The sequence below is a fragment of the Dasypus novemcinctus genome, chromosome 7, assembly GCF_030445035.2.
Source record: "Dasypus novemcinctus isolate mDasNov1 chromosome 7, mDasNov1.1.hap2, whole genome shotgun sequence".
Taxonomy (NCBI): domain Eukaryota; kingdom Metazoa; phylum Chordata; class Mammalia; order Cingulata; family Dasypodidae; genus Dasypus; species Dasypus novemcinctus.
This window is the reverse complement of record NC_080679.1, coordinates 75,062,040-75,084,751: the sequence shown is the minus strand read 5'-3', so window position 1 is coordinate 75,084,751 and position 22,712 is coordinate 75,062,040. Positions and strand designations below refer to the sequence as shown.

Genomic DNA, 22,712 nt, shown 5'->3' with positions numbered 1-22,712 from the left:
TACCATAACTGATATTTTCAGGCATTAATATAGTGTTAAACCTCCAAGTGACTTCCTAAACAATGTTATTTAACTTTTTTTGTGCCAAATGTCACTTCATTTAGTGTAGAAAAGGCTGGTTGTCTTGTTTCATACCACCTGGTTTTCAAACATTATTGAATCTGGTGAAGTGATAATATACATCATAACTTGGGCTGATACTGAAACTAAGGGCCACATTTGGGCTTCAGAACACAGTGGTTAATGACCCCATCATGGACAGTTTTACATCCGTCAAATGACTCAGCTATAGGAGCTCTTTAGGGACTCAGAGAGGGAGTAAAATGAAACCGTCTTATTTTTCAAGGGTTAGAACTCTAAGAGAAATATAACTCTGACCTTATTAGATTTTGGATGTTTTCCAACTGAATATTTTGAAATAAAGAATTGCAAAATATCTTTCTGGTGTTATTCCCCACATTCTTGGTTTTGCATTTCGTTTTACCTCACATCACCAGTTTTTGGGGTGGTATTTTTGTGCATTATATTGTACATGGAGGTCAAACTAAGAAAGGAGGACCACAAGGCTGCTCATCTGACCTTTTGGGGGTTTTGGAGCCTGTGATTTATTTGAGACTTATTCCCTAGTCCCATTCATCTTAGAAATGCCAAATCCATTAAATTATTTGCCCTACATATCCTTTCCTCTCCTCAACCTCAGCATCAGTGGAGTGGTAATTGCAACAAATTGAGGGGCTTCATTTCCTTTTCAGCCCCCTTGCTACCCCCTTCTTCCTCCTCTGTGCTAGCGGCGGGGGTGCATCAAGGGTGATACATACCTGTTCTGGCTCTCACCCTACCCTTACTTACAGTGTTAGTTAAGATTGTCCCCTTCTGGGATAACCTTACCTTTTCCTAATCACTTCTGTGACTCAAATAGAATTATTCAGTAGCTCTTCTAAAGAAGTACCTTACACACTTGATTAAAAGCCCAAAGAGGCTTCAGAGAATTTTTTTCTCCTGCTTGAGCAGCATCTGCCAATTTCCCTGATTTTCCTGCTAATTATCTTCAGTATCAGCCAGGATTCATTTAACATGTTGTGGCTTGAATAAGACTGAACATTGGCTGAGGCAATAGTGGCTATAGAGTTAAAGGTTTATAGGATTTAGCTGAATAAAGTGTATGTCCTTAATCTACATTTTTAATTAGAAAAGTTTTTGTAGATTTTTTTTTCAGAACAAGAGAAACTTAAATAAAAACTGCCGAGTTCTCTATACCATGGTTCTGTACCTAAAATTTGGCATGTCGTATTCTCAATCCAGAAGTGTCCCTTCTTATATAGTTAACGTGGGGGTAAGAGCTTGACATTCAGAATGAGACAACAGATTCATATTCTGCCACTTGGCAACTGATTGTGTTTGGACAAGTTGTTTAACTTCCTTAAGCCTTAGTTTCCTAATCTAAGAGTGAAGATAATATCTGATAGGGTTAATATTAATCATGATAACATATCATGATTAATATTAATAAAGGGCTTAACAGAGTACCTGGAATACAATAAGCGTTCAATATGTGGTCGTGGTTATTGTTGTGGTGGTTATTATTAGTGAAATTAGAGTTCTTTTTGCATGTCACAAAATACTGGTAGGTTCAGTTTTTTGATGACCACGTATATAAGGAAAGTTACTGAGTGTACAGATTTCCAAAACCAGTGGCTGTTCTCCATTCCCAGTGTCATTGTTTTCTTGGGGCACTCCAGTTCAGATTTGTTAATCATGCAGATTTCAAGGATTGCTGGAAAGATGAACACATGCAAGCATACACAGACACAGAATCAGCCAATGCATATATAAAGTGCTCCTTACATTTTAGAATATAGTAGTATAAACTATGTTATAGGTGGATGAAAGTGAATACATTAATATCTCTTAGACTAAATCATTTTGAGAGAGGTTTCTTCAAAACATGAAATCTAAATGTTGCAGTTTTTGCAAGTTATCTGCCATTATGGATTAGCCAGTGATTTGGATTTGAGGTTTAATTTTTTTAATGAGAACATTGTTGAAACTTTAAAAATATTTTTTAATTCCTAGTTATCATGTAGAGAAATTTATCAGAGGTTGGAAGTGGAAAGAGTTTTAACTAAGATAATACAAAACCATGAGAATTCTAATAGCTTATGAGATAAAATTAAGTCACTGAGACCCATTGGCTTATTAAAATTTACATTTGGCTTTTGCTGTTCTAATTTCTATAACAGGCTTTATCTTAAAAGAAAGAAGATTAAAAAGTATACAATACAATATAATATATAGAAGAAGTCCTATGCATGAATATGTAAGTTTTACCCAAGTTTCTATAGATCGGGTTGGTTGTGTCTGGTAATTAGATGCAGTTAAATGTTAAAGCGTCAGTAATATAGGAAAAATATAAAGTACAAGAATAAAAATTCTATTTTCTTTTTGTTCCAGGTTCTCTGGGAGATGCTAACAAGGGAGGTCCCCTTTAAAGGTTTGGAAGGATTACAAGTAGCTTGGCTTGTAGTGGAAAAAAACGAGGTAAGACTACGTTTCTACATTCAGGTACATAGATCAGAAAACAGTATTGGGGTTTTGCAAAAGACTTTTTCATCTTCTTCAAATTGAAAGTAAGTTCACGCTTATGGAAAGATTAGCAGTAGGAGCTAACACAAAGGGTCAAAGTGATGTTATTCCTCATGAATGGACCCTTTACATCTAATTGTTGCAGCTTCACGTCGTGATGCTGTAGATCAAAAATTGTACAAGTACTGTACTAGTTTCTCAGTCTCAATTGTAAAACCTAGGGGTTTGTTCTTAGTGATGAAAGAAGCCATTGCGTCCAAGGTAGGGGAACAGTTTAACTCCATCTCCTGCGTTTAGGACATCTTTTTTACTGGCCGGGAGTTGATATATCTGTAAGAGACCTTCAGCTACTTCAACTTACCTCTCCCAGCAGGAGTCACTATAGTACAAGAAACTGTCGCTTAGATGAGAATTTCAAAAATAAAAGAAGAAAAAATAGTTTCAATAAAGGGAAAAATTACAGTTTTGCCACCTACGTTGAACACTACATTGAAGATGAGCTTCTCACTGGAATTGGCGAGGCAGTGGCATAACTGTTCGCTTCTTCATGCAGAGCCTTTCCATTTCAAAAGAACTTCAGTGGCGTAAACACCGTTTGTGCTGTGTCCCCAGCCTCGCTTTTCTTCTTCTCACAAATTGAGGCTTTCAGTTAGTTGGACCTATGCGCCTACATCAGAGAACATGGTACATTCATATCAAAGAGAACAACTACATTTTGAAAGGTTTAAAATTGTGACTGAAACGCACAGCCATGGAAATTCTCAGCATAAGGATGAAGCATCCAATATCAAGGTATTATGAGAACTTAGATCATGTAATGGAAGCATGCAGTTGTCTCTGCAGTGCAAAACAACTCTATTTCACAAAACTTCTTCATTTCCACATCTTATCTGTGCCCTCTACAAAGGCTAAGAACATAATCTTAAAATAAAATAATTTGCTAAAAAGGCTAATATAGAGAAATAATCCCTCTTTAATGCTTGAAAAGAATCGATCTGATCCCCATGTGAGTGCAGGAACAAACTAGATTAATCAAAAGCTGCTATTGACTAGGAGAAACCAAGTTTCCATCTTTTAGATCACATAATCCCATTACCTTATTAATTTGCCCTCCTGATTCATTGGGAATGGGTAAAATGCTCATGATAACTGAACAGGATAGGAGAAAGCTGCCGATTTAAGAAAAATGAAGAGGAACTATATTTTTTAAAATGTGTTTTATTCATTGTTTCCCAAGAGCTGTTCTGTTTTAATTGTGATAGTAATTCCTGGCGTGCTATTAAATAAGACCTTACACCTTTCACAGGATACCTGATATTTTCATGATATAAGAGCTCACTTGTTTCTGTTCTGTTTCTTTTGCTAGTGAGATGATTACATGTTTAGTTCTGGATTTACAAATGAGAGTGAAGAAAATTATTGACCTTCTATTGACTTTGCAGCAAAATACCCTATGTAATCTTTTCCCTCTGAATTATTTCAAGATAAATTAGAATAAAGGGTTTTTTTTAAAGGTTAGTTGGCTCCTCCAAATATGCATAATATAGAAAATTAATATTTTTGAATAATATTTCATCTAAAGTTTGGAAGAATAGGTAGGAACCTAAAGTATTTTCAAAACACAGAAGCATCTATCAAGGATTTTTAAAGCTGAAGAGAAAAATAAATTTAGAAACTGCCTTTGGATAATTGACTTGAGGTTTGGCAATCACCCATAAATTACCCTCAAAACCTCTTGAACATTGTACAATGAGGAGTCAATCTCTCTCTTTTGCCAGTGAACCTGTACAGTAGAGTTTATGATTTCATCCTTCATTAAATCTGATGATCAGCTAGTAACTGACAATGACTACCACAAAACCTCCTATGCTATATTTATTAAATATAATATTAAGTGCAAAGAAACCCAGATGGTAAAATAGGTTTTCTCAACTTTCTAATGAACAAACTTAAGGAAAATTGGGTATTACAAGGAGATTTATCTCTTTGTTCTCATTCTGCACAATGTTTATATGTCAAGAATATAGAAATTAAGTGTAAATGTAATTTTCCTTGTCATCATTCAAGGAAGACGTCTTCATTTTACCTCATAATGAGTTCTGTTTATATAGCATTAAGGTAATTTGCAAGGATTTATTTTATCTCATAATACAGTTGAGACTTTGATCTAAATAAATGTAATTTATAAAATCCCTTTAATTTCTAATTTTTAAAAAATTATTTTTACTTTGAAATACCTTGAATTAATGGATGTTAATTATTGGTTTGAAAAGAGAATGTTGTATTTTTTATTTTAAGTGCAATCTACTCACTCTATAAGGTACCTATATCCAAATATTAGAGTTACCTTTTTATTTTTAACTTTTTATTATGAGATAATTATAGACTCACAGGAAGTTACAAAAATAATACAAAAGATCCTGTGTACCCTTCTGCCTGCTTTCCCCAATGGTGGAATCTTACAAAGCTATAATACAGTATCAAAACCAGGAAATTGACACTGTGACATTGTTACATTGCCCTCAACTAGACTGTGGACTTTTTTAGTTTCACCATTTAGGAATTTTTTTTTTTTGCATCAATAGAAAATCAGTGCCTTCTAACAATTATATCCGAAAGTCTTTGCTTCTAAACCTTTAATAATGCTCTAAGGCCTTTAAACTGTCATTGTTATAAGTATTAAATCCTATTAAAGCTAAAATCATAAAGCATTGCTAAACTTTGCAAAGTAAACAGTGAATCCTTAAGGGTTTAGAAGGCCTGAGATTAAGAGTGTATTACTAATAAATTTTTTAAAGTAACAGATATAGAGATTTGCCTTTGTGTTTTAGTAAAACACAATCCCTGGTTATTCAGAATGTTCTGATGGCATAAATTTCTATGTTTATAAAAACCTAGATTCTTACTTATATAAAATGTGTTTTTTTCTAAGTAGCAAAAGTACAGTCTTGATTATCATGGAAATCCTCATAAACTTAATCCATTGCCTTTGACTACATTTTAGAAAAATATAATTAAATATTTGACTTAAAAAAATATTTTCATCTATTAAGAAAGTGGTACAAAAAAGGACCTTTTAAAAAGTGAGCTGATTTAGTGGTTGGAAAATATTTTAACTTTGAAGCATTTGTTTCATTTTAAAATACTTAAATTTTAGGTAGCTTTGCAAACCTACTGCTAAGATCTAGTTGTTTCAGAATGTTTTAGTGCATCAGGAATGCCCACAGTTATGTAATCTGGACTTAAATATTTTGGATACCATTTTAAAGTACTTTTTAATTCACCAAAATAATCCCTTATTTAAAGTTCCTGAGTCTAGATATATAGCAGATATTAAACCATGTCAGATTATTTAAAATAATTGTATCTTCTTATATAATGTCTCAATTGTGGTGTCTAAAACATTTGTCAATAAGAAAAGATGATAGAAATGATCAACATCCTTATTTATCCACTTTGCATTTCAATTTTTGGAAGAATGTTGAGGCTAAGTGATATTGAACAATGTTAAACCTTTATAAAAACTCCTTCAGTTACACATGAAGTACATTCAGTTGCATAATTGCAGTAATGTTTTCCTATATTTTGAACAGAAAAAGTAAATACCTGATATTCTTTTGACCATTATCAAATGGTTCAAAGTTTACTTTACAGTAAAATGACAGTTTACAGTAAAAAGACAGTTTAATACGTCTTGTTCTATGAAATCACAAGACTAGCAGTTAAAAAAATACTTAGCATAGCCTCCAACTTGGAAAGAGGTATTTTGTTCTGTTTTGTTTACCTTGTTTTGTTTTGATTTTATATAGATCATCTGTTTTGTTTACCTTGTTTTGATTTTATATATTCTATGAAATCACAAGACTAGCAGTTAAAAAAATACTTAGCATAGCCTCCAACTTGGAAAGAGGTATTTTGTTCTGTTTTGTTTACCTTGTTTTGTTTTGATTTTATATAGATCATCTGTTTTGTTTACCTTGTTTTGATTTTATATAGATCATCAGTTTTCTTGCCAAAGCAGCTGCTTTCCTAGTTTTACATGTGGCTTCCCCTAAACCCAACTAAGTTCATTTTTAAGTTTTTGATTTGCAAAGTTTCTTTGGCAAGCCATACTGTACAGTAAATCTTCTTAGTATAGTGGTTCTTAACCCTGTCACTCCCAGTGCTTTTCTTATAACAAGTGTGGGAACGTTCCCTCTGCTCTCCTGAAATGACATTCACATGTAAGATAACCTACCTACACACATACTTTTTTTTAGTACAATATAATATTCTAACTGTAATCTAAAAGAAATAAAAGAACCATATATTGAAATTTATAAATGCTTAGGTGTAACCACACTAAGGGAGATAAATGAAGTAGTTTGAGGTGCTTGCACCCAGAAAGAAATAGAATTTAACAGGTACAAATGCTGATAGAGCTTGGTTGTATTAATGATTCTAATACAATGAATAGCTACTAATCATACACCTGTTGTAGGTGACATTTTCCAGAAATCTTGGTAAATCTAGTGACGAAAGCAAAACCAATGTGCCCTTGATTTGTTTTGTTTGATAGTTGCGTTCTTGGAAAGTTCAATATACACTAAAACTTTGTATTTGTTTGTAAAGCAGTGTTTGAGTCTAGGCTCAGAAAATTGGAAATCTCTTTCTTTGCTTGTTTGACTTATATGAATGCACACGGAACATTTGAAATTTGGTGATTTGCAAGAGAGTTCTTGATAATGTAGGATTTTCTGGTGCATTAAAGGATGTCTAACATTCTTGACCTACTACCCTGCCAGTTGCAACCCTCCAATCTATAACAAAAATGTCTCTTCAGAGCTCTAAACTACCCCCTACGAATGTTATATATTTTATGAGAATCACTGCTATAGAACGTTAGAATCAGGCTGATCCTCACATTATTAGATGTGTTGTATCAGTTCCTTACCGTATATGGGTTTGACCAAAACTAAGCCAATAATGAGTCATATATTTAAAATATCCTATTTATTAGTGAGAATATGCACAGTTCTTTAAAGTTGTCAATGTGGTCTTATGTGCTGAAGATGTTTTTGAAGTTGTATACCTACTGCCAAAGCTAAACTGGCTTTCCAGTTGCCTGACCTTTGACGTATTTCAGAGTTGCCTGTAAAAATACAGTAATAGATTTATGGTTTTAGATTTAATATTTAAGTTCCAATTTTCCCCTGTCCTATTATAATTCTTTTAGATTTGATTCTGTGTTTGGTTGGATTTCATTATTCTCTGATTCCTCTTTGGAGGAAAAGTAATCTTCAGAGATTATATATGTTGAATTTAAACAAAATTTCATGTCCTATTAATGCTCTTAAATGAGCTCTTTTATGTCCCCTCTTTAATTAGTCTTTGCTTGCCTTAATGAGTAAATCCTTATGTGTTTGTTTTTTGTTTTGTTTTGTTTGCCTCTATTGTAGAGATTAACCATTCCAAGCAGTTGCCCCAGAAGTTTTGCTGAACTGTTACATCAGTGTTGGGAAGCTGATGCCAAGGTATATATGCATTTTTCTCCAGAATTCTGAAATTTTATTTGTTTGTTTCACTTTGAGTTTCTAAAACTTCAGACATTAAAATTCATTACAAAGCACTGCTGGGTTGCTGTTCCTGTGAGCACCCAGACTGATTGTTAAGGCTTTTTGTTGACATCTGCCCCACCAGATCTCCAGAAATTCAAGATTGGCTCTTTCTTGCAGCACTCTTCGGCTTCTTGACTCAACAAAACTAATTTTGTTCTCTCCTTTAAAAAAATTATTGCGACTTTATATTAAAGCAATAGCTGGCACTTAATAATGCCTATTATATGCCAACCACTGTTCCAAGCACTTTATATATTTTAACTTATTCCTTAGAACATCCCTGTGTAATAGGTACTGTTATTATCTTCATTTTATAGATGAAGAAACCAAGACACACAAAGGTAAAGAAATGAACTCAAGGCCACACAGCTAAGAAGTGGTTGGGCAGTACATAAATCCAAGTAGTCTGACACAAGTCCCTGTTTTTAACCACTCTACTATGTTACTTTTCTAACTAAAGACCAGACAAAAGTAGCACTTCTAGAGACTCTTGACATGTACTCCCTGTCCAGTTCCAGTGATGTTTTTTAAGCTTTCAAAATAGAGTTGGAGAGATTCCAAAACTTAAGCTTTCATGTGGCTATAGTATTTGATCAGGAATGGCCCATTTCCTTCACCAGCAAAAATCATTTTAAAAGACTCTTGCATACATACAGAAATATTTGCATATGAAATGTTAGGATAGTCTTGAATTTGCTTCAAAATAAAGTGAATAAGGGTATAGATTAAACAAGATTGGCCATGATAGTTTTTGAAGATGAGAGATAGGTATATGGAGGTTCATTCTATTGTTCTCTCTACTTTTGAATGTTTGGAATTTCCTTAAAAAGAGTTAAAAAATTTTAAAAATATATGTATTTGCACATATTCAACAATGAAATAGAGCAGTTGCACTCGAGAAACTAATATTTTATAATTAAAAATTGTACAGTTTTTCACAGAAACAGATGAATAAATATATTCAGTAAATAAAACTGGCATTTTAAATACAGATCTTAAAGACTTAACAATGGAATTTCCTCCTTAATTTAAACCTGGTTCCATTTTGACCCCCAAGAAGCACAAATAATAATAATGTATAGTGTGTTCTTCTACAAGACTTTTCTTTAGAGTGAATAACTCATAAACAATTGGTAAACATGAGAATTATGTTAGTATAGCACAGAATTCATGTGGATTCATACATAGTTTTTCCCAGCATGTTGTTATGTACCACTAAGAACAGCTGAACTCAAAGTGTGATAATGCAGCCAAGCCAGAAGCAGCAAGAAACAGTGTTGTGAATCCCATTCATCCCGCGTGCTCCTTATTGGCTTGGCTTGACCAGTGTTTTGTCTTGGAAGAGTTTGTCACTGGTTCTCCCCATCTGTGCATTTTACATAACAGCCTCAACCTTGCTTTCACAAAGCCTGTTTATCCAGCTACCAAACCCTTTTAAAAAAAGTAGAGTCCTATATTTACTCAGTAGTCTTTTCTAGTAAAGAATAAAAATGTTTTTGATTGCATTAATATTTTTGTTTAGGATCGTTATTCTTTTTGTTGTCATTTGTTTTATTGTTATTATTGTTTGTGTTACGACAAAGTTGTGTAGGTTTTAGATCATTTGCCCTGCCCCTATTTATGCCCCATTATTTTTAGTGCATGATTTTGGAGAAGTATGGATTTTAGGCATTACAAGTAATGCCTGTACTTTGCAATTAATCCAGTAAAAACTATTGTAGCTATTTGTGAGCTTTTTTTAGAACCTTTATTTTATATGGTTATAATCGTATCGTGCTAACCTTTCCCTACTCTTCCTACCAGTTGTATGTCCATTATGCCATAGCAGTAATTTTGGCAGTATTTTTCTTTCTGACACTTAAATTTCACCTAAAATCATTTGTATTAAATTAGGAAAATGAACTAGATCTCTATAATTGTAATTGTGTTAGTAGGCAGAGCAGGTTTTGAATTTTCTAATTGGAAACTCTGTCTTGCATTAATCAGAATTATAGTAATGTACATTACATTTGTGGTACATTAATTAAATGATAGTATAAACACCTCATACAAGGAAGACCCAGTGTTAATACCATGAAGTTAGAGTATTATGTCTTTAAGACCAAAGGATGCTTGTCTTCTAGCCACATGAAATATAAAGAAAATTTCAAGGTTGATTTGTTTTTTTATTAAATCCATAGCATTTTATTCTAATATAACTCATACATGCCCTCTGTGGGCTTTCATTTACATCAAAATTCCACATTTCCAACCCTCTCTTTCATTGCCAATCTCCTGGAGACACACATTATATACTTTCATACCCTGAACATGCTCTTCTCCCTTCATTTCTTTTCTCCCCTGAATTCTTCAGCATCAGGTCTTCCCTGGTCATTGTCATTGTTTACCACAGCCCATATATAGAATACTATTTCCTAAACATCATAGTCCTTATCACTGGGCTACTGCCTTACCTTGTGCTGTTAAATTTTATTTCCTAAATAGATTGCAAACTCTATAAGGGAATAGAGCTAGTTTTCATGTATTTCCCTACAACCTTATCTAAATTTTGTAGGGAGGTGCTTAATTCTTGATTAAAGTAGCCACACCAAAATAAATTTCCTGAGAAGCACATTTTAGTTCTCTGGCTAGAAATATACAGCAGTTCACCCAGAAATTAGTGCCAGTGCTATACTCATATATTTAACAATAGTTGGTTAAAGTATTTTCTCTGTTTTTAATCCTTAGACTCTAGAGTATTGATATATAAATTATAGTAGTGAGCCCAACTACAGAAAAGTGTTCATTTACAATGAGAAGGGGGAGAAAGTATGAAAGTGAAAGCTGATGCTAGGTAAATGTCAGATTACTCCAGTGGTGGACAGCAGGTGCTTAGAAAAAGAAAGGAAGGGTGGGTCTTAGTTCAAGTTCTAAAGTAGTTGGCAGCGGACTTGGCCCAGTGGTTAGGGCGTCTGTCTACCACATGGGAGGTCCACGGTTCAGACCCCGGGCCTCCTTGACCCGTGTGGAGCTGGCCCATGCGCAGTGCTGATGCGCGCAAGGAGTGCCAGGCCACGCAGGGGTGTCCCCCACGTAGGAGAGTCCCACGCGCCAGAAGTGTGCCTCGTAAGGAGAGCTGCCCAGCGGGAAAGAAAGTGCAGCCTGCCCAGGAATGGTGCTGCACACAGGGAGAGCCAACACAAGATGATGCAACAAAAAAGAAACACAGATTCCCGTGCCGCTGACAACAACAGAAGCGGACAAAGAAGACGCAGCGAATGGACATAGAGAACAGACAATGGGGGTGGGGAGGAAGGGGAGAGAAATAAATCTTAAAAAAAAAGTTCTGAAGTAGCATTTCTAAAATAAGGAAAAAAATAATAGTTATAGCCATGAGTTTGATAAGAAGTAATATCTTACTCTTGTGTGATAAAAGATTTTGAGGCAGTGTGATATAATGGTTTAAGAGCATATGACCTATAATCAGATAATCTTGGGTTTGGGCATGATTATTTGCTTCCTGTGTAATGCTGGGTAATTCATACTTTTCTGAAACTAATTTTATTCATCTATAAAATCAAGATGATAAAGAAATAATGTCTGTAAATACTTAATAAGTGGTCCCAGTTATGATTATTTTTATAAGGGAAATCTTTATAATACCTAAACGGAACCTTCAGTTCTGAAGTTCTGAATCTTAAGTTCCCTTTAGAGGAACTCACATATGCTCCTCGACCAAATATTGTATTCTGTACTCAGAATAATACACTAAATATAAGATTTTTTAGGGAGGCTTGTCATCCAATAAAAAGAGTTTCACCTTATTTTAAGAATGATTAAATATAGGGGAATATATTCTTTTATAATTCATTAGTTTCTCCTGCTTTTCCATGCAAAATGGAAAATAATTTATAATATAATTAGGCCCTGTGAAAACAATTAAAATATTTTTCCTTTTGCAACCTGACACATAGTGGGAGAAATTTAAATGGGAACAAAATCAAAAGATGGCAAACAATATTTTTCAAATTTCCTAGGCAAGGCAATTTCCTCTTTGCTTTAAGGAGGCTTAATATTCATCAGTAACATTTAACTACTTACCCCTCTTCTTAACATACACATTCACATACACACCCTTAACAGAGTATGATAATGGTAGAACTCAGAATAAATATCCCAGTTTTATGTTCCTGAGAAATGGAAAATTGCCTTTCTTAATAATGTAGGAAGTGCTCAATGCCTAAGAAAGAGCAAGCCACCTCAACATTATTCCTTCTTGTTTTTGTGCTCCCAAATTAAAATGCATGTTTTAATTGCTGCAACTGTAATTTGTTCAGAAATGGTATAATTACAAGGCATGATGGGGAGAGAATGTGCATCATCCTTTTATTATCTTTCTCCATTTTTGTTTTAACCTTTTGTCTCAACCTTGGCTGGAGTCTGAGGATATACACTAGTGTAGTTACTGCTAGCTAAAGAAATACATTTATTACACTGCTGCTTTTTCAGTTTCTGGTGAACAATACCTTGCAGTTTCTCAACACTAGCACTAGTTGTAATGTGGAGTAAATATTGAGAACAGTGACGTTATGATGCCTTTGAAATTGGAAGATTTTTTCTGAGTGACCAATTTGGGAAATTTTATTAGTTCTGATAGAGATATATAGGTAGATTTCCCCCCCCCCCCCCCACATTTTATTATAAAAATGTTCAACGTATAGAAAAGTTGAAGGAATTTTACAGTGAGCACTATTATATACCCACTACCTAGACTCCACACTACCATTACTTTTTCATATACTTGCTTTATCACATAGATAGAGCTTAAAGGTAACTTTTTTCCTTTTAGGAGTTCTTAATCATACCCCAAAGAGAAAATTGGTTCTCTCCCTACCTGGAGAGTATAGCCCTAATTATCCCAGCTTAGGGTATGAGATAGAAAAGCAACATCTCAGTCTGTTTTTATGGATAGTTGATTGAAAGTAAAAGAACTGGGTTCCCTTACACCTGAGAGATCGGACTCTTCTAAAATAACAAAATTAGGACATTGTATCATGTTTTATTTTATTTTATTGATTTGAGCTTATTATGATTCTTGTTGATATCTACCTTTTCTCTTAAAGATCTGCTTTCTCAAGTCCCAACAAGTAATTACTTATTTTCTCTTCTTCAGAAACGGCCATCATTCAAACAAATCATTTCCATTCTTGAGTCCATGTCAAATGACACTAATCTTCCTGACCAGTGTAACTCATTCCTGCACAACAAGGCAGAGTGGAGGTAGGTAGTCATGATACTGGAGCCACATCTTCCAGCTTTAAAGGACCATGACTAGCTTCAATACGGTAGAGAACCAGAGAAGCTGACGATGGTCCTGATGCTTAAGCATGGCTTAGAACTTTGAAATTTTTTTTTTCTTTTTTAGATTTTGGAACTCTAAAGAGTTTTTCATTTCATATAGAATTTAAAAAAAAAAGTGTTCTTCTCAGCTTAGCCTTATCATATGGCTGGGTATTTGAAAAGAATATTGAAATCGTATCTTTTGAGACAAGATGGTTACCAATCATTTCTCTGTATATACTGTTAGTAAGCTTTGGCACCTGTTCAGTGAGAAATAAAAATACTATTTGCCTTGAAATTTGCAGAGCACTGTATCTCCTGATAGAGGGGTAGGGAAAGGATAAAAACACTTTTTTTAAAGAAAAGTTGATGTTATATATCCTATTAAAGCCATCTCATAGAAAACGAGGTTAGTAATGAGGGAATTGTATTGTGTGTGTGGAATAAATAAACCCAGGATGAAGGATTTGAGCCAGGTCACATGATATACAAATATAAATAGCATGTTTGGGAGCTGACATTATTCCTTTCTTGACTCAGCAGAGTTTTTAAGTAACTTCATCTCTGCTCCAGATAGCCATGGTAGTAACATGATACCATGCGCCATCTGCTGATGCCAGTTGAATACTGCATGCACTTTGAAAATTACTCAGTTGTTTACTCCAGTTATTAGATATTTCTTTGGTGTTTACAATAAATTTACTTATTTTTATTCTTTTGAAATCTCTTATCTAGGGCCAGTGACTTAAATGGATTTTTATTTAGGAATACAAAAATAACACTGTGAGCTTGAGTCTAGGTGTGAGGGACTATTGTCTGGGCTGAAAGAATTAAAACATGTAAGTAATACTTGTTTCCTATGGTAAGAGATCAAAGAAAATATAATCAAATCACTTCCCTTCAAATTCCATAGATTGGTTCCCATTACTCTTAGAACAAACACCATAATACTTAACAAGATTCATAAGCTTCACTGGCTTTGCAGGCTTTATCTGAAGAGCATCACTCTGCCCCTTAATGTCTAGCTTTCTTTCAATTCCTCAACAGATACATATTTTTTCATATTTAGTGTCTTTGAAAATATAGTTTCCATCACTTAAAATTCACCCCCTTGCAGCTACACACCACCCCAGACTCCCACCTCCCACCTTAGCTCCCGTTAATCATTCAGATAGCTGCTGAAATAACACATCTTCACAGAAGTGTTTCCTGACCCCAGACCTGATCAAGTCCCATGTTATGTACTCTGAGAGCATCACCTTCCCAGCCGTTACTATAATTAGAATTAAAATTGTAATTCTGCAGTTAGTTGTATTGTTCATCATTGTTCCCATAGCAGTTAGAAAGTGCCTTGAACACAGCAGTTGCTAAGTAAACTTTTGGGAGAGGAAGGAAGGAAACTCCATGATGGTAATAATGTAAAAAGACATTAGGTATTATATACAAGAATATAAGTATAGAATATAAGTTACCTTGTTTGCTGTGACAAATGTACTTCTCACATTCATTCATTCAGAAATTTATTGAACCTCTGCTGGTGCAAGGTGTCATACTAGGCATTGGGCTGTAGGGGTGAGCAGAACAGTCCCAACACAGAGTTCTCCAGCAGGAGTGTCCAATATTAGACTACTAAATATAAATATAGTACTATTTTGATAAATATCATGAGGGAGAAGTACTGAATTTCTAAAAACGTATTACCAAGAAACCTGATCTAGTCTGAGGATATAAGCGTTCCCTGAGGACATGAGTACTAGTAGGATTTTAATACTACTAATACTCCCTTGAGATAAGGAGTCTTTTGACGTATGTCAACAAAGTCTGAAAACATAGGGGGAAGGTTGGTAGGTTTGCCGTATAAAAATGTAAATCTTCTGTATGACTAAAAGCAATACTCATCATAAATAGCATACTGTTACAACTTTTTTTTCCTGTGTGAGATATCAGAAGTTCTCAAAGTTTATGGCCTCAGAACTCCTATGCTCTTAAAAGTTATTAAAGACCCCAAAGAGCTTTTGTTAAATGAGGCATCTCTATCAATATTTACCATATTATAAATTAAAACTGAGAAAAATTTTAAATATTTGACTATTTAAAAAGCAGTAATAAATCCTGCATCTACATTGGCCTCTTGCAGTACCATATGTCATGAAGCCTCTGGAAAACTCCAATATACACTCATGAGAGAATGAAAATAGAAAAGACAAATAATGACTTAGTATTATTCCTAAACAAATTTAATCTCACAAATCCTTTGAAAAAGATCTCTCAGGTCCCCAGACCACACTTTGATAACTACTTTAATAGACAAGGATTACTGTCTTTACAATAGAATTTTAAAAAAAACTGATTGCCTACCATAATCTGTCAAGCATGAATCTTTTTTTTAATTTATAACCCCCCCCCAAGTTGGCTCCCTCATCTGCCTGCTTATCTTCTTTAGGAGGTACTGGGAACCAAACCTAGGGCCTCCCACATGTGGTTGCCCGGTTGCTTGAGCCACAGCCCCTCACCTATGATAGCATATTAATTTAAAAATCATATTAAAGGAATGGAAGAGCATTTCACAAAAAAAAGAAATCAAATGGCCAATAAACACATGAAAATATCCAACCTCACTAAGCAATCAAATACAAGGCAATGTAATTTATTTTTCAGGTTGGCAAGAATTTACGTTATGAAAATATGCAGTGTTGCAGGCTTTCTTGTACATTGCTGGTGGGAACACACTACATTTATTGAGGACAGTTTGACAGTTTAGATCAGATGCCCTAAAAATGTTCTTAGTCTTTGTCCCAGAAATTCTACCACTAGCACTTTATTTCTAAGAAATAAACAGGAAGGTTGTGGAAGAATGTTATGGACACATTTTCATGACAGCATTATTTATAATTAACTGCAAAACTAGAAATGGGATAGAGTACAATAAAAGGAGAATGCTTTTAAAAGATGATGATGTTTCTGAATTCAAGAGTTCCAGTCAGTGAAGATGATGGCATAAGCCACTCTAATGTGCTGCTACCTGACAAAATCTCTGCATAACTAGCAAAAACTGGCAGAGCCATCTTCCTCAGAACTTCAGAAAATAGGTAGAAGATTGTAGTAACTGGGCAAGTGCCTAATCAAGAAAATGCAGCTTTAAAAAATGATAGAAGCTTGTGCCACCGTGGCTGACCCTTTTCCCACTCTCCACTATACAGTGTGGAGCCAACATGCACTCCCATTGTGGGTCCCTGGCCCTGTTCTGGAGAGAGCAGAGTAACCCCTGTGTGCATACTGTGGTGCCTGTATGTTGGTGCCAGTTGTCAAGTGGCAAAATGGAAGAATGAACCCAGAAACTCATCCCTGGTTCATTCTCCCAGAACTTACCCTGTAGGCAGAGCAGCTTGCAACAGCTAAAACAGTATTAGAAACAATTAAGTCAAAACTGCCTTGGGCAAACAATAATCTGCTTTAAGTTATACATGAGAATACAGTGAGGAAGCCTCTTTCATAGGGAATAGAGGAAGCACTCACATTTTTGTAAACAGGAGAATTCTAAAACCATGAGAAAGCACAAACTTAAAACAAGAGGCAGGCTTAGAGAGGAAGACCCTGCACTTCACATTCACCTCAGCCTGATCTTCCTGTTAAGAGGGGGCTAAATGCCGAAGAATAGTACGAGATAACACAGAACCAATTTGCAAAGACTGAAAGGTAATTTTTACATTGGTTTTGTTGTTATTGTTGTTAGCTCCTGGCATTCAAGGAAATCTCTGTTACAGCACTAGCTGGATACAAACTTAAGGATCAGACAGTTCAGGAACTAAATCCACTTTAAAAAGTTAAAATGTACAATATGCAAAAAAAAAGATTGCAAGACAAACAGGAAATAATAGCTCATCCAAAGGAACAAAATAAAAATCTAAAACCATCAATAAATAAGACCAGAATTTGTACATACTAGACAACTGCTTTTTAAAAATATCCTCATTATGCTCAAAGAGATGAAGGAAAACACAGAGAAAGAACTAAAGGATATCAGGAAAACAGTGAATAAACAATATGAGAATCTCAGTAAAGAGAGAGAAATTTTAAAAAGGAACCAAACAGAATTACTAGAGTTGGAAACCACAGTAACTGAAGTAAAGAATTCCCTAGAAGGATTCTGAAGCAGATTGGAGCTGGCAGAAGAAAGAATCAGTGAACTCAAAGACAAAACTATTGAAATGATTCAGGCTGAGGAGCAGAAAGAAAAAAGAATGAAAAAAAAATGAGCAGAGCTTGAGAGACCTATGGGACACCATCATCATACCATAATATGCATTGTGGAAATGCCAGAGGCAGAAGAAAGAAGGAGAGGATCAGAGGGAATATTCAAAGGAAAAATAGCAGAAAACATCCCTAATTTAAGGAAAGGTATGAATATGCACAGTCTAGAAGCCCAAGGACCCCAAACAGGATAAATTTGAAGATGCCCATGCACATAGTAGTCACACTGTCAAATCCCAAGGACAAGGACAAAATTCTAAAAGCTAGAAGAGAAAAGCGATGTATTAAGCACAAGGGAGTACCAATAAAATTAAGTGCTGATTTTTTATCAAATTATAAAGGCAAGAGGGCAGTGTGATGAAATATTTAAAGTGTTGAATGTAAACAATTGCCAACCAAGAATTTTTTTTTTAGGAGGTACTGGGGATTAAACCTAGGACCTCAAATATGGGAAACAGGTACACAAACCAACTGAGCTATGCCCACTCCCCCCCCAACCAAGAATTTTATATCTGGCAAAACTGGCTTTCAAAAATGAAGGAAAGATTAATATATTTCCAGATAAACAAAAATTAAGGATATTCAGCACCACTAGACCTGCCCTACCAGCCATGGTGAAGGGAGTTTTTCAAACTGAAAGGAATGGATTGAAGTGGCATAAAGAAATAAAGACTTCTGGTAAAGGTAATCATATAGAAAATTATAAATGCCAGTACTATTGTATTGCATTTTGGGTATATAACTCCATTTTTTACATGTTATAGGTTAAAAAATGCAAATATGTTAAAAAGTAATTATAAATCTATAGTTTGACTTATAATGTATAAAGATATATTTTATAACAAGTACAACAAAAAAGTGGAAGGACAGAAGTGTACATTTATGCTATTGAAGTTAAGTTGGTATCAAATCCATGTCTGTTAGAGATTTAGGATGTTAAATGTAAGCACCATGGTAACCACAAAGAAAGTGTACGAAAAATGTATTACAAAAAGAAATGAGAGGGGAGTCAAAGTGGTATAATACAAAAATAAAATAAATATGAAAGTAGATATTAATGGAAGAAATGAGGAATGAAAAATGCATGACTTAAAAAGATCAAATAGCAAAGGGACAAAAGAAAGTTCTGTATTATCAGTAGTTACTTTAAATGTAAATAGATTAAACACTCCATTCAAAAGGCAAAAATTGGCAGAATGGATAAATAACCATGACCCAACTATATGCTGTTTATAAGAGACTTGCCTAGAATTCAAAGACACGAGTAGATTGAAAGTGAAAGAATGGGAAAAAATATACCATACAAATAGTAACTAAAAGAGAGATTGGAGTAGCTATATTTTTATCAGCTAAATAGACTTTAAGTCAAAAACTGTTAAGAAGGACAAAAAGGATCTCTAAATACTGGTAAAGAGGTCAGTTCAACAAAAAGATGTAACAATTATAAATATCTATGAACCTAACAGCAAAGTCCCAAAATATATGAAGCAAATATTGGTAGATTTGAAGGGAGAAATAGATGGTTCTACATTAGTAGTAGGAGATCAGTATACCACATTTGGTAATGGATAGCACATATAGACAGAAGATAAATAAGGAAATAGAAGAATTGAACAATACTCTAAACCAACTAGACCTAACAGACAAATATAAAACACATTGCCCTACAGCAGCAAAATACACATTCTTTTCTAATGCAGATGGATCATTCTCTAGGATAGACCATATATTAGGTCTCAAAACAAGTATCAGTAAATTTTAAAATACTGAAATCATACAGTGCATATTATCAGACCACAATTGGAGTGAAGCTAGAAACCAGTAACAGGGAGAAATGAAAAATATACAAATATGTGAAATTAAACAGTACATTCTTACTCAGTGGGTCAAAGAAGAAATCACAAGGGAAATTAGGAAATATCTTATGGAAAATGAAAACACAATATACCAAAACTTATGGGATGCAACTTAGGCATGCTGAGAGGGAAGTTTATAGCTCTAAATGCTTTTGTTAAAAAAAAGAAAGATCTTAAAACAGGACCTAACCTCAAAACTGGAGGATCCAGAAAAAGAAGAGCAAACTAAACCCAAAGCTATCAGAAGGAAGAAAAATAGGAAAGATTAGAGTGGAGATGAAAGCAATAGAGAACTATAAAAGCAATAGACTCAACAAAACCAAAAATTGGCTCTTTGAAAAAAAAAATCAGTAATATTGACAGACCTTTAGCAAAACTAATTTTTTTAAATGGCGAGACAATGCAAATAACTAAAATCATAAATGAAAGGCCAGACATTACTACCAACCCCACAGAAATTACAGAATTAAAAAATAATCTGAACAACTGTACAACAAAAAATTAGATAACCTAGATGAAATGGACAGATTCATATAAACACAAATTACCTACACTAATCAAGGAGTAGAAATCTTAGCAAACCAATAACAAATAAACAGATTGATTCAGTAATCAAAAACCTCCTTAAAAAGCCCAGGACCAGGTGGCTTCTCTGGTAAATTTTGCCAAACATTCCAAGAAGAATTAACACCAATCTTGTTCTAACTCTTCAAAAAATTAGAGGAGGTAACACTTCCTAACTCATTCTATAAGGCTAACATCATCCTAATACCAAAGCTAGATAAAGATACCACAGGAAAATTACAGATGAATATCCCGCTATCCCTTAAGAATATCAGTGCTAAAATCCTCAACAAAATGCTAGCAAAGGAAATCCAATAGCACCTTAAATGAATTATATACCATCATCAAGTGGGATTTATCCCAAGTACAAGAGTGGTTCAAGATAAAAAGTCAATCAATGTAATACACTACAAATAGAATGATGGGAAAAAAAACAAACCACATGATCATCTCAATTGATGCAGAAAGGCACAATATTGAGTACCCCTTCTTGATAAAAACACTTGGAATTTGAGGAATAGAAGGAAACTTCTTCAACATGATTAAGGGCATATATGAAAAACCTCCAACTAATATCATACTTGATAAATGACGCTGAAATCTTTTTCTCAAGGATGAGAAAAAAAACAAGGATGCCTACCATCACTACTGTTACTCAACATTGTGCTGGAAGTTTTAGCCAGAACAATTAGGCAAGAAAAAGAAATAAAAGGCACCCAAATTGGAAAGGAAATAAAACATTCACTATTTGCAGATAACATGATCAATATATAGGACGCCCTGAAAAATCGATCACAAAACTACTAGAGCTTTTTAACAACTTAGCAAACTGGGTGGGGTACTAGATCATACATAAATCAGTAATGTTTAAATATACTAGTAATGAACAATATGAAGAAGAAATCAAGAAAAAAATTCCATTTACAATAGCAACTAAAAGACTCAGCTATCTAGGAAAAAAACTAATCAAGAATGCAAAGGACTTATACACAGAAAACTAAAAAGCATTGCTAGAAGAAATCAAAGAAGTAAATAAATGGAGGAACATTCTGTCTTCACAGATTGGAAGACTATTGTTAAAATGTCAACTTTACCCAAAGCAATTTTCAAATTCAACCCAATCCCAATCAAAATTCCATCAGCTGTCTTTGCAGAAATGGAAGTGCCAACCATCTAATTTAAATGGAAGCATAATGGGTCCCAAACCATCTTAAGAAAGAAGAACAAAGTTGGAGATTTCATACTGTCTGGCTTTAAAACTTATTACAAAACTTCAATATTCAAAATAGGATGGGGCTGGCACAAGGATAGATATATAGACCACTGGAATTGAATTGAGGGTTAAAAAAAACCTCACCTCTATGGCCAATTGAGCCCTCTTCCCTCCCGCCCCAGATTGCTCTCTCATCAGTTCTTGTTTTTGTTCATTGCCGCCTTGTTTTTATTGCTCATTATCTGTTTTTTCTTCAGGTGGCACCGGGAACTGAACCTGGGACCTCCCATGTGGGGGGTGAGTGTTCAACAGCTTGAGCCATATCTACTCCCCCATGGGCCAATTGATTTTTTTTTACAAGAGCACCAGATATTAGCAGAAAAGAACAAATATTAGGGAAGCGGACGTGGCTCAAGTGATAGAGCATCCGCCTACCATATGGAAGGTCCAGGGATAGATACCCAGGGCCTCCTGACCTATGTGGTAAGCTGGCCCACATGCAGTGCTGCCGCACTCAAGGGGTACCATGCCATGCAGGGGCTCCCACATAGGGGAGCCCCACACTCAAGAAGTGTGCCCTGCAAGGAGAGCCGCCATGCGTGAAAAAAGCACAATGCACCCAGGAGTGTAGCTGCATACACGGAGAGCTGACACAGCAAGAGGGTGCAACAAAAAAGAGACGCAGTTTCCCAGTGCCGCCTGACAATGCAAGCAGACGCAGAACACACAGAGACACAGAGAGCAGACAATGGGGGGGAAGGAGCGAGAAATAAAATAAATCTTTCAGAAAAAAACAAAAAAAACATAATGTGCACAAACCATGTAATTTAATATATAAATTTAATTATACCTATTTATCATGTATTATATCAGTTTTCATAAATTGACCTTTTATGTCAAAGTATCTTTCTAATTTTAAAAATATAATTACATTTCATTTCCTCTTTTTAGAAATTATTTCATCAACTAAAACACTTAAAAATTATATTTCTTTAACAAAAAGGTCATATAAATGCCTCAACAATTGCACTTGAAGCAAAACTGTTCATCAATAAAAACAAAGAAAGAGCAACAGTTGCAAGGAAATCAGCAGTTTTATGTTGTCCCTGGAGGTTTGGTCACAGCTCTCACGACATGAAACCCCAAGCACTTCTCTCAGGTCTGGGGGGCCTTGGAAAGCTGGACCTGAGAGACACATTGAAGGAAGACTATTTACTATTTCAACTTTAGTTTCTATGTTACAACTTCTAGCATACTTAATTAACTGTTGATCTGTTTTCCAGAAAGGCTCAAAATCACAGTGGGCTCCCAGAGCTGGAACTTGAGGAG

General features: G+C 34.7%; 1 protein-coding gene across 3 annotated transcripts in view; it reads left to right on the top strand.

Annotated features, from left to right (window-relative positions):
- MAP3K20 (mitogen-activated protein kinase kinase kinase 20) overlaps positions 1 to 22,712 on the top strand; it is a 213,110-nt gene that overhangs the window by 131,452 nt on the left and 58,946 nt on the right. For all 3 annotated transcript variants that reach the window (XM_004476783.5, XM_004476782.5, XM_071216293.1), the window contains exons 8-10: positions 2,452 to 2,538; positions 8,022 to 8,096; positions 13,333 to 13,439. In XM_004476783.5, coding sequence (XP_004476840.1) covers positions 2,452 to 2,538; positions 8,022 to 8,096; positions 13,333 to 13,439 — 269 coding nt within the window. The remainder of the gene's footprint in view (positions 1 to 2,451; positions 2,539 to 8,021; positions 8,097 to 13,332; positions 13,440 to 22,712) is intronic.